This window comes from Silene latifolia, chromosome 4 (genome assembly GCF_048544455.1).
Source record: "Silene latifolia isolate original U9 population chromosome 4, ASM4854445v1, whole genome shotgun sequence".
NCBI lineage: Eukaryota > Viridiplantae > Streptophyta > Magnoliopsida > Caryophyllales > Caryophyllaceae > Silene > Silene latifolia.
In genome coordinates, this window is record NC_133529.1 from 34,995,376 (window position 1) to 35,005,819 (window position 10,444).

At 37.4% G+C, this 10,444-nt stretch overlaps 2 protein-coding genes across 4 annotated transcripts; both read left to right on the top strand.

Annotated features, from left to right (window-relative positions):
• The first annotated feature begins 375 nt into the window (after window positions 1–375).
• LOC141653415 (MADS-box protein SOC1-like) lies at window positions 376–4,893 on the top strand. Of its 3 annotated transcripts, XM_074461172.1 has the most exons (7): window positions 376–1,020; window positions 3,251–3,335; window positions 3,518–3,579; window positions 3,712–3,811; window positions 4,134–4,175; window positions 4,267–4,308; window positions 4,452–4,893. In XM_074461172.1, the coding sequence occupies exons 1-7, from the start codon at window positions 839–841 to the stop codon at window positions 4,587–4,589; spliced, it is 651 nt and encodes a 216-aa protein (XP_074317273.1). In that variant the 5' UTR covers window positions 376–838; the 3' UTR covers window positions 4,590–4,893. The 3 variants fall into 3 exon arrangements, with proteins under 3 accessions (XP_074317273.1, XP_074317274.1, XP_074317275.1); XM_074461173.1 differs by lacking the exon at window positions 4,134–4,175 and having other exon boundaries at window positions 605–1,020; window positions 4,452–4,834; XM_074461174.1 differs by lacking the exons at window positions 4,267–4,308; window positions 4,452–4,893 and having other exon boundaries at window positions 605–1,020; window positions 4,134–4,181.
• A 3,433-nt stretch (window positions 4,894–8,326) lies between these two features.
• Window positions 8,327–9,097, top strand: LOC141651373 (uncharacterized). The gene is made up of 2 exons (XM_074459089.1): window positions 8,327–8,355; window positions 8,689–9,097. Exons 1-2 carry the CDS (start codon window positions 8,327–8,329, stop codon window positions 9,095–9,097), a joined length of 438 nt encoding a protein of 145 aa, XP_074315190.1.
• The last annotated feature ends 1,347 nt before the right edge of the window (window positions 9,098–10,444 follow it).

Here is a 10,444-nt window from a genome sequence, read left to right on the forward strand (position 1 = left end):
GATTGAAATGATTTATTGACATGATATCAGAGCCCAAAAAACATTTGCGTAAAGGACGTATTAGACTATAAAATAATCGATTTTGGACTAAAATTTTTCCATCTTTAAACAAAAATTTGTAACTTACCAAAATGCACCCATAATGGACTTATGATGTACTACCTAGATACTCCTATTAATGCTACACCTATTACTTATTTTTATTAGCTAGTACTCTGCACAAATATGTTCTAGATCCACGTGCAAGTGACAAGATGAAACTACAACATGCCCCAATACATCCAACTCCACAAATTCCAAATTAACAAGAAATTGAAAACCAATAAAAACCCACCAAGTTGCACTATTTATTGCACAATATTCGATCCCCTCTTCACTCTTTTTCATAAATTCTTTAAATTTTTATGCTTTTTTAGGTTGTTTGATTTTTTCTCAGATTACCAAAAGAAGAAAGAGATGAGGTTCTGGGTCCTCTAGGTCTTCCTTTATCACTCCTTTCTACTTTTATTTTATCCTCTTTTTTTTAGAGAGATAAATTTAAAGACATACCTAGTGAGAGAAACTAACTAGAAATAAAAAAAATAAAAAGTTAAATTATTATAATAATAATATAAGGAAACAGTTTTTATCTTTGTTTTTTCAATTATTCTTCTACATTCCATTATAAAAATTTCTCATCATTTCTAGGGTTTCTACAACTTTCTTAACATTCATTTTAAATTATTTTTTTTCGCTTTTTTAATCTTTTTAAACCATCAAAGATCTAATCTTTGAGTAGTTTTTTTCTCAAATGGTTTATGCTTAATTCGATTTTTTTTGTAATTTTTTTGAGAGAAAAATGGTGAGAGGGAAGACACAAATGAAGAGGATAGAGAATGATTCAAGTAGACAAGTGACTTTTTCAAAGAGAAGAAATGGTTTGTTGAAGAAAGCATTTGAGCTTTCAGTTCTTTGTGATGCTGAAGTTGCACTTGTGATTTTCTCTCCTACTGGTAGACTCTATGAGTTTGCTAGCTTAAGGTTTGTCTATTTTTTTTCGTTGTTGTTCCGTTTGTGATGTTTTACACCCCTTTCCTTTTTTACTTTATTTGAATCGGTTGCTAGTGCGGTTAGAGGTAAGAATTTGTGCTCTTTGTTATTTGAGTTATGCGGGTTTGGGACCGATTCCATGGTATTTGCCTATTTGGTCAGAAACCAGGAAATAAAAACAGATTAGGGAAAAAACCCAACATGGAAAGGGTCGTTTTTTTATATTTGCCTTCATTTTTTATGGAATACCAGCTATCGGTAGGGATACTTTGATTAACAAACACAAAATAAAATGGATTAGGTGTATGATAAGTCCAAAATTTGAGATATATCCACTAAAATATTAATTCTGAATATTTTGAGGCAATATTGATAAATATTAATAATACTCAAATTTAATCTCTCTTTTTTGAGGCGGCCGTTGATTAGATGGGTACGATTTGAAATATGACAAATTCATACTGCAAATGAGATCCGGGACTTGAAACATCATAAACACATTTGTGTGACACCTATGATTGTGGGGTAAAAGGGGTTAGATATAAGCGAGTGGGGATCCTCTCCATTATAAGCAATCTCACCCGTACGATTAACACAGAGAGACTATTGACTATTTCCTGTGGCATCTATACTTAAATGAAAATCTTTTGTGAAGATTTCTGCAGTATTTCAGTTAAAGAGCAGGCCATTTATTATGTAGATTTTGTCATTTGGAAGTTGAATGCATAGTCTAGATGCTAGCTAGCTAGTGTTGCTACATACACACACCATTTGATTCCATGTCAATTTAAGTAAGTAATTTAGTCAAACAAGATAAAATATAATTAAAAAACATAAATAAAATTAGCACAAATTCTTGTTTCAGACGGACACTTTTGGTCTTATTTGTCAGACGGATAAAATGTTGTCATTTTTTAAGAAAATGTAACCAATTAATTCACAAAATGTTATGACTAGAGGTGTCATTTTTTATCTTGAAAATAATGTGAACAATAATGGTAACATGTTATCAAAAAGTAAAAACATTTTATTGTAAAATGATGACATGTTACCCGTCTTATTTCAGACCAAAAGTTATGATCTTAAGAAAAACGGACCGAAAAATTAGATATTTCTTGGACAATGCATCAAGTTTTTTTAAGGCTTGTTGATAGGCTCAACTTCTCACATGGTAAATAGTAACTTACCCTTATTGATCATGCAATTGATCTGTCTGATCATGCCTTGTATTTTAAAATTAAATTAGTGAAGGTGTATTAGTAATAAACTGATAATCTTTTGGTGTGGTAGATGTAGTGGTGGTCCTCTCTTGTAGAGTAATATGCTATAGCCTTGCTAGATATAGCTTCTAGCTATTGATTAATTTTATATACTCGGTGTGCCTTATATTTGGTTTTGTTTGAATTTTTACTATACTCGTGAATTTTAAAACTGCTACATTTTAGAGCTTCAAAGCTGAGGATTGTTTATGTTTAAGCTAGATCGATAGGTGAATTAAGGACGCGTTATAGATACATGACTACATGATTGAGTCCTCAAAAATAAGTACATTTACTATATATGTATGTACTTTGTTCAGGCTTTATTTTTATCATTAAATTTCATATGAATTGTGTCAGTAGAGTGTGGATGCTCACTACAGTAACTTTTTTTGGTTCATAGTGAGGAGTAAAAGCCTGTCAAAATGAAATGATGAGCAAGATTCAAACAAGAGCCTCATTTTACTAACTAAGTTTACCATTAACCAATTTTGTCCAGAATGCTTAACTTTCTCCATCTGTATTTGCTGTTCTTACTTCTTGTAGTACCATTTCTAAAAGCACAAATTCTTAGAGACTAAGCTTTCATTCTTTTGGACCGGAACTTTCTGAACTGAACTAAACCGAACTTATTGATTGAACAGAAAATACATGAAATTAGAGGAATTGAAGTGAAGTGATTCGAACCGAGCTTACAGCAAAAAATGACTCGTTAATCTTTTGTCTAAAAGTTTTTATTACGAGGAAGTAATCATTCTATTCTAATAATGAATCATGCAAAAATAATAATATACTCCGTATATCTTTACGATTTCAACATATAACTTTGTAAGGCGTTGAGGAACATATTTTGTAATGAGTTTACGTAGCAAATGATAGCAAGTGATGTTCATTTAAGTAATTACATAGACAACGCGAAAAATAACATGTCGAGATGTACGTGTTGTTGGGGGGTGGTGCAGTACAAACAAAACGATAGAGCGATACCAGAGGCATATGAAGGAGTTGCACGATGCCAAAAGCAAAGTATCAGATGAACACATGGAGGTAATATTCACTTCCTAAATCCTAGTTCCATGAAGATTTGGTTTTATTTGTGTAACGGAGACACAAGGAACTTGTTAAGCTGACGAGTTTTGAACCTAGCAGATCATAAGTATTATTGCTCGACGACTTTACTAAAAACTTAAGTGATATACTCGTATGTATATATAATTTGTTTGATGCAGCATTTCAAGGAAGAGTCGATTACACTCGAGAAGAAGATTAAATCCCTCGAACAATCTAAGAGGTATCATCTTAATATTGCAATTTATCGATTACTTACATAATTGTTGTATAATAATACACAGTATAGTGCGGAGTATGTATTAGTTTTGATATTTGCTGCTTTATGAACTATGTTCATTACTTGTATTCTTAGGAAATTGATGGGCGATGACGTCGAAACGTGCTCGATTGAGGAGCTCCAACAGCTTGAAACTCAGCTGGATAAGAGCCTTTCAAGCATTAGGGCCCGTAAGGTACTAATTGTGTGATTGTACCTAAGAGTCATTATTCCGTCTTCTTAGATTGCAATGGAATAAAATGACTCACAAATTGAATTGCTTTTTTCCTTTTCGAGTCATCTGAAAACAATCTCTACGTTAACACTAGTGTGTAAGGATACATACATCGGGCATACCTTACTTTTTCAAGCCCTAAAAATATTGAGATACCCTTGTTTCTATACATTATTTCATTGTCCATTTATATGGACAATCTCAACTTATTTTTGGAACTCAGACTTTGATGTTCTTGATATGGTGACGATTTTACTCACTCACTAACGTTGTCATCACTCAGAATGCCTTGTTCATGGAGCGAATCGATAAGCTGTATGAAGAGGTATGATAAACAAGGCTTTACTATATATACAAATCACTAAATTTTATGTCTCATCATATATAGTAATTCGGTGCTGTTTATTTATGTACAGGAGAAGCTGTTGCTAGAAGAAAACGCCATGCTGAAAGAGAAGGTAATTCTTAACTTTCAGTGATCGATATTGATCTATTTACACAGTGACATCGATAATAAGCTATCGTAAGACCGTCTCATAAAAAGCTTTTGCTTAAGCTGATGATATATATATAATGAGTTGTAATTTCGCTACCATATCAGCTTGAGATGCCTTCCTCATTCCAATCGGGACTAGATCAAGAGCGCGATGACAATGATGATGACGATGGCATACCAGAAGTCGAAACTGAACTATTCATAGGGCTACCGGAAAGCAGAAAAAATCGTTGGATGCCCTAGAACTCGACTCAATCCAAATGATCGATCAGTTTGGCAATTGTTGTCCTCTTTTCATAAGTGTATCAACTTATAACCAGCAAGGCTTTGCGGAGCCTGAATTCAGACCCGAAACAAGAGTAGCTAACCACTTCTGGATTGTGGTTGAGCTTGCTGGTGAATAATAATTCCAGGAGAAGTGTTTTTATTATGAAACTGTAATGAATATGTGACTAATTGTAGGGCAAATACACACCACTTCACCAGTTTGTATGGAGTATTAACTTTGTGCACTTAATTTGCCATTAACTTGTGTATTTTTCTTTAATTTGATTTTCTTAACAATTAGTGTTTTTTTTTTCAAAAAAAAAGGAAAAAGGTAATCGTTATTATTAATTAAAAAACTCTCCGTAATGAAATAGAAACTAATAATAAATGAAAAATTAACCGTTTAAGTGACATTTTTCCTACGATAAACTTGCACAAAAATGTCTCGCCTGATGTCTCTGTGATTGTCAATATTGAACTTCTTCTCCATAAAAAAAAAGTTCCCTCAAGGTTTTTTCCTTGGGAGGATGTTTGCCCCTAGGCTTACCTAGGTGTCCGCCCCCTGGAAATATCTCGACTATTTGAATATCAAACATTACATTGTAACTAAACCAGTTATTTTATCTCATTATTTTTTCACAAAATTATCATTCTAATCATTGTTTTGTCGTTTTTGTACCGTAGTGATTTTTTTTTCTTGTCCTTTTGGAGCTTTATCGATTCTTTTCGTTGTGGCCTCATCTAGGGCACAAAATCAGATCAATCTAAATTCTCCGATTGAGGACGATCTTTATGATGGGGAGAAGAAGGAAAGTACGGTGGAGGTTAATTGGGTGGCTGATGACACAGAAGTAGTGAATGAAGCCGGGTTGTGTGTGATTGGGCGGCTGTATATGGAGTGGAACATTTACTACGATAGGGACGTGGAAAGTGTGGGATGGAGTTGTTGGCGAGGTGGTGGTTAGGCAGCGGAAAATTGTTACTTTTAAGTTCAATAGTGAGGAGGACAAGAAGCGGGTTCTCGAGGAGCAACCATGGCATTTCAAGCGTCACGTTCTTCTTCTCTCGGATCTCGAGAACGAGGCCATTTCTTCGGAGGTACCCTTATTCTTTACTCCTATATGGATTCGAGTATATGATTTACCCGTTGGTGGCCGGTTGAAGTTAGAGAATGCCATTAATCTTGGCAATGTGAGGACCTTTGTGTCTGTCGAAAATTCGGTAAATCCGACGATCAATAGGTCTATGAGGCTGAAGGTCGTGATCGATGTTTATAAACCATTGATCGATGAGATTACTATGAAAGCGTGAGGGAGGAAGCAGTGGAGAGTTCGGGTCGGCCTACGAGGGGCTTCCTTTTCTCGGCTATGTATGTGGGCATGGGGAAAAAGATTGTAGCGAGAGGAAGGGACCAGTGGGAGAGGTGAGGAAATTTGGGGAATGGCTAAGGGCATCCCCTTGGAGGGTGGTTAGAAGCTCCAAGCCTAATGATAATAAGACTAGGACGTGCGCTAGAAAACTTTTTGATGACGAGGAGGGTGGGGATGTCGAGGAAGAGGCGTTGGGGAGTATGGTTAAAATATTGCGGGGATTCTCGTTGGCAGGACAACATGGGGAAAGGGAGAAGGTAGGGATGGAGGAGAATTTTGGAAGTAGATGTGCGATGGGGGCTGTCAAGAGGCTAGGCTCTAAAGGTCACTGCAAGTAGAGGGCTGGATGAGGGGAATGAGAGCTTGGTCAGGAGTAAAGAGAGCTCACACCAGAGAAAAATTGTGAAGGTACGGAGAGGTGTAGGGAAGGCTCCAAGTGGGGGGAAGGAGATAGAAGCTGAGGTGACGGTGGTGGGTGGGAAGAGGAAAGTGGGCGGAGAGGTCCGGAATGAAAGAGAGGCGGAGAAGGAGGTGAAGAGTTTGAATTGTGGAGGCTTAGTTACTGTTACTGATCATATGAAAGTAGCGGATGCTGGCGGAGACCAGCACTGTGAACACCAATGAAAACCTTAAGCTGGAACTGTCAGGGGTTGGGCAATCTCTAGACAGTTAACACCCTCCGAGATTGGTGTTGGAGGGAAGGCCCGAACATTATTTTCGTAATGGAGACAATGATTAGTGCGAGGGAGTTGATAAAAACTAGAGGGAGGTGTAGTTTTACGACAGGTTTATGTATAAGTAGTAGGGGTAGGGCTGGTGGAATAGGGCTGTGGTGGAGGGTATTGAGGCGGAATTAATCTCTTACGATCATAACCATATTTTGGTAGAGATTAAGGATGCTAATAGTGTTCCGTGTTGGAGAGCGTTGGGATTTATGGTTGGCCCGAGAGTGAGAATAAACATAAAACTTGGAGCTTGGTGGGTCTTTTAAGCCGAATGAGTTCGGTCCCAGTGATTATGTTTGGAGATTTCAATGAAATTCTTAGCCCGGAGGAGAAAGAAGGGGGAAACTTTCGGGGGAAAGGTAGATGAATGCATTTCAAGAGGCATTAGATGATTGTGCTCTAAGAGATATGATATATAATGGCAATAAGTTTACTTGTCATAGAGGTAAATCTACACGGACTTTTGTTCGGGAAAGATTGGATAGGGCGGTGGCTACAGAGGAGTGGTGTACCTTATTTCCGTCGGCGAAGGTATTTAATTTTCCTATCTATGCTTCGGATCATTTTGCCCTTCTTATTAAGGATTTGTGATGTTAATGAAGATCAAATGAGAGGGCGTAGGCAGTTCAGATTTGAACTGTTTTGGCTCTCGGAAGCGGGGTGTGTGGAAGTTGGTAAGGAAGCTTGACAAGGGGCTGTAGGGGGGATGTTGAAGAAAGAATCAGAAATTGTTCGGTGAAGCTTACATCTTGGGCTAAAAGCACATTCGGGGATATTAAGAGGAGATTAAAAGAGAAGGAGGATGAGTTTTTGAGGTGGAAAAGGAGAGCTCCGTCGACAGATATGTTAGAGCGATGTCAGAGTATTGTGCAGGAAGTGAATAAGCTACGAAAGCAGGTGGAGACTTATTGGTTTACTAGGGCTAAGAGGCTTGAGTTACGAGACGGCGATAAGAATACAACCTATTTTCACCATAAAGCAAAACAAAGAAGAAAGAAAAATAGGATTTCGTGCCTTGAAGACCCTAGTGGTCGTGTATGTACGGAGGAGACGGAAATCAGCGATATTATGACAGGGTATTTCAGTGACCTTTTTGCATAAGAAAGCCGATTGGATTTGAAGAGGTTTTGCAGTGCGTACCACCAACTATTATAAGCGATATAAATCAGGTTTTTGATAGCCCGGTTAATGATGAGGAGATCAAGGAGGTGCTTTTTAGTATGTATTATCCTCACAAAAATCTGGGCTCGGATGGTATGAGTGCTCTCTTTTAAAAATTTTAGGAAGGTGATTGGGGAGGGGGGAGGTGTGTAGCTTTATGAAAAATTGGTGGGCTGGTCGTGTTGATTTTCGGTGTGTTAATGCAACTTCAGTCGTACTGATTCCAAAGTGTAATACACCCACCAAAATAATGAAGTATAGGCTTATTAGTCTGTGTATTGTTCTTTATAAAATTATATTGAAGTCTCTTGCTAATAGGCTGAAGGGCTTCTTGAATGGGATAATTACTGAGAACCAAAGTGCCTTCACACCGGGGATGCTTATTACGGACAATGCTCTCATGGCTTTTGAGACATTCTAGGCTATGAAACGGGGTGGAGAGGGGCGAGTTGGAAACATGGCTCTTAAATTAGACATGAGTAAGACGTATGTTAGAGTGGAGTGAGAGTTTCTGGAGGCGATGATGAAGTGGTTGGGTTTTTCCGAGAGCTAGTGTCGCAAATGTTATGTCGTGTGTTACGACGGTTATACTTTCCTTCCTTGTGAATGGGAAAACTTCTAGTGCGGTGATCCCTAGTCGAGGCATCCGACAAGGCGATCTGATACCTTCATATTTGTTTTTAATATGTGCTGATGCGTTTTCTTATTTGCTTCGAGTTGCTTCGGAGGAGGGATTGCTCTACAGTATGCGTGTGTGTCGAGGGCCCCCCTCGAGTCTCACACATGTTTTTTTGCTGATGATTGTGTTCTTTCTACTAGGGCAAATTTACAAGAATGCTCGAAAATAGCTGATATTATCAGTCTATATGAGGGAACATTTGGCCAGAAAATTAATTATGATAAGTCCGAAGTTGTCTTTAGCAAGAAGGTCACAAGTAATAGCAAAAGTGTGATTCTTAGTGCGCTCGGTGTTAGGGAGGTGGACAAATATGAGAGGTATCTTGGGCTTCCAACCATTATTGAAAGGTCCAAAAAGGCTATTTGTGTTAGCATTGAAGATCGAGTTTGGAAAAAATTACAAGGATGGAAAGAGAGAATGCTATCTAAGCCCGGGAAGGAGGTTATTATCAAAGCGGTGACCCAAGCTATCCCGACTTATATCTTGAGGCAAGAAGAGTCCATGACCCAAGTTATATATGGAGAAGCCTATGAAATGCGAAAGCGGTGATTTTGGATCGGATTAGATGGAGAGTTGGGGACGGGAATGATATTTGTGTTTGGGATTATGTGTGGCTACCAGGCGAGAATGTGAGTGGCGTCCCTTCGCCAAATATTGAGACTGTTAGACCACATTTGGTTGATGATGCCAAGTTTCTTTGTCATTTAATGGTTTACCTCTTAGTTATTTTTAATATCATTTGAAGCTCATAATTACTGCTCAAAGATGGTGCAAGAATGATCAAGATGAAGAAAGTTCCTAGGCTAAGTCAAATGTTGTAAACGAGGTAGTGTAACATTCTCAATTTGTCAACTGATTGCAAAACCATGCAACAGTGCGATGCACTCTGGTATCTAATATAACAAATGGAGAATTTTCACAAAGGAAATAAATTTCGAAAATATGACAAGTGCTTAAACTTTCATAAGACTTCTTGTGTTCAAAAGATACTATTTTATAAATCTGAATAACAAAAAGAATATGCTTTAAAGTTGTTTTGAAAGATACCAATCTTGTTTATGCAAGTTGATTTTAATTCCAAAAATGGGTCTTTTGCTTTTCTATTTTTAGCAAAAATGTGCGTTCCCATAAAAGTTTATGGAGAACACTGTTTGCATTGAAAATGAATTTTTGTCTTGAGCCTACAAACTGATTGTTCTCTATAAACATTTTTAAATGAGATTACTTCTTATAACTCTTGGATTATAGAGTGAAGAAGTGCTTTTAGGATCCTTCCTTTACACACTTTTTCTTTTATAAATAGCCTTCTCATTTCTCATTTATTGCTAAGAATTTTAAGAGCATTTATTGAGTATTTTGCAAATCATTAATGAGTCAAAAGCTTTGTTTTTCTAAGTGTTTGCAAAATCATTTTAAGTCTTAAAGTCTTCATCTGTTTTCAAAATAGCTGTAAAATCTCCTTGTATCAGTCCGCTCCACTGTGACTGTGGACAAGGCCCTCGGGAACTGCGTCCGCGGGATCCACACTAGGCATAATCGACTCGAGGTTCTTTCGAATCGAATTAAGACATATTAGAGTCGCCACCAAGTTTTTTGGGAACTTGGAACCGTTCAAGTCAACTTTACACCTTTCATCGAAAAGCATAAAGCCAAACGACTACGAGTGATTAAAGATAAAGACTTGTACCCTATATCACTCGAATTGAATGACTCTCGTAATCCAATGGTATTTAGACGGATCCACAAACCATAGATCTTGAGTAAGGGGTGAGGGTACGTGTTGGGAAGCCCATAAGGACACCCAACCCCGCCCGTCAATAACGGCCTCTACTAAGTCAAGTGTCGGATTTCAAACAAGGTCATAGCTACTGCGATGTATGATATGCAAACGTTGTT

What these genes read in the sequence shown, in the direction of transcription:
- LOC141653415 (XM_074461172.1), top strand. Translation starts at nt 839, where the DNA reads ATGGTGAGAGGGAAGACACAAATGAAGAGGATAGAGAATGATTCAAGT. An exon ending in TCCCTCGAACAATCTAAGAG is followed by an intron (nt 3,580 to 3,711) that starts GTATCATCTTAA and finishes TTGTATTCTTAG; the next exon opens with GAAATTGATGGGCGATGACG. An exon ending in ACGCCATGCTGAAAGAGAAG is followed by an intron (nt 4,309 to 4,451) that starts GTAATTCTTAAC and finishes CTACCATATCAG; the next exon opens with CTTGAGATGCCTTCCTCATT.
- LOC141651373 (XM_074459089.1), top strand. Translation starts at nt 8,327, where the DNA reads ATGGCTCTTAAATTAGACATGAGTAAGAC. An exon ending in AAATTAGACATGAGTAAGAC is followed by an intron (nt 8,356 to 8,688) that starts GTATGTTAGAGT and finishes TCTTTCTACTAG; the next exon opens with GGCAAATTTACAAGAATGCT.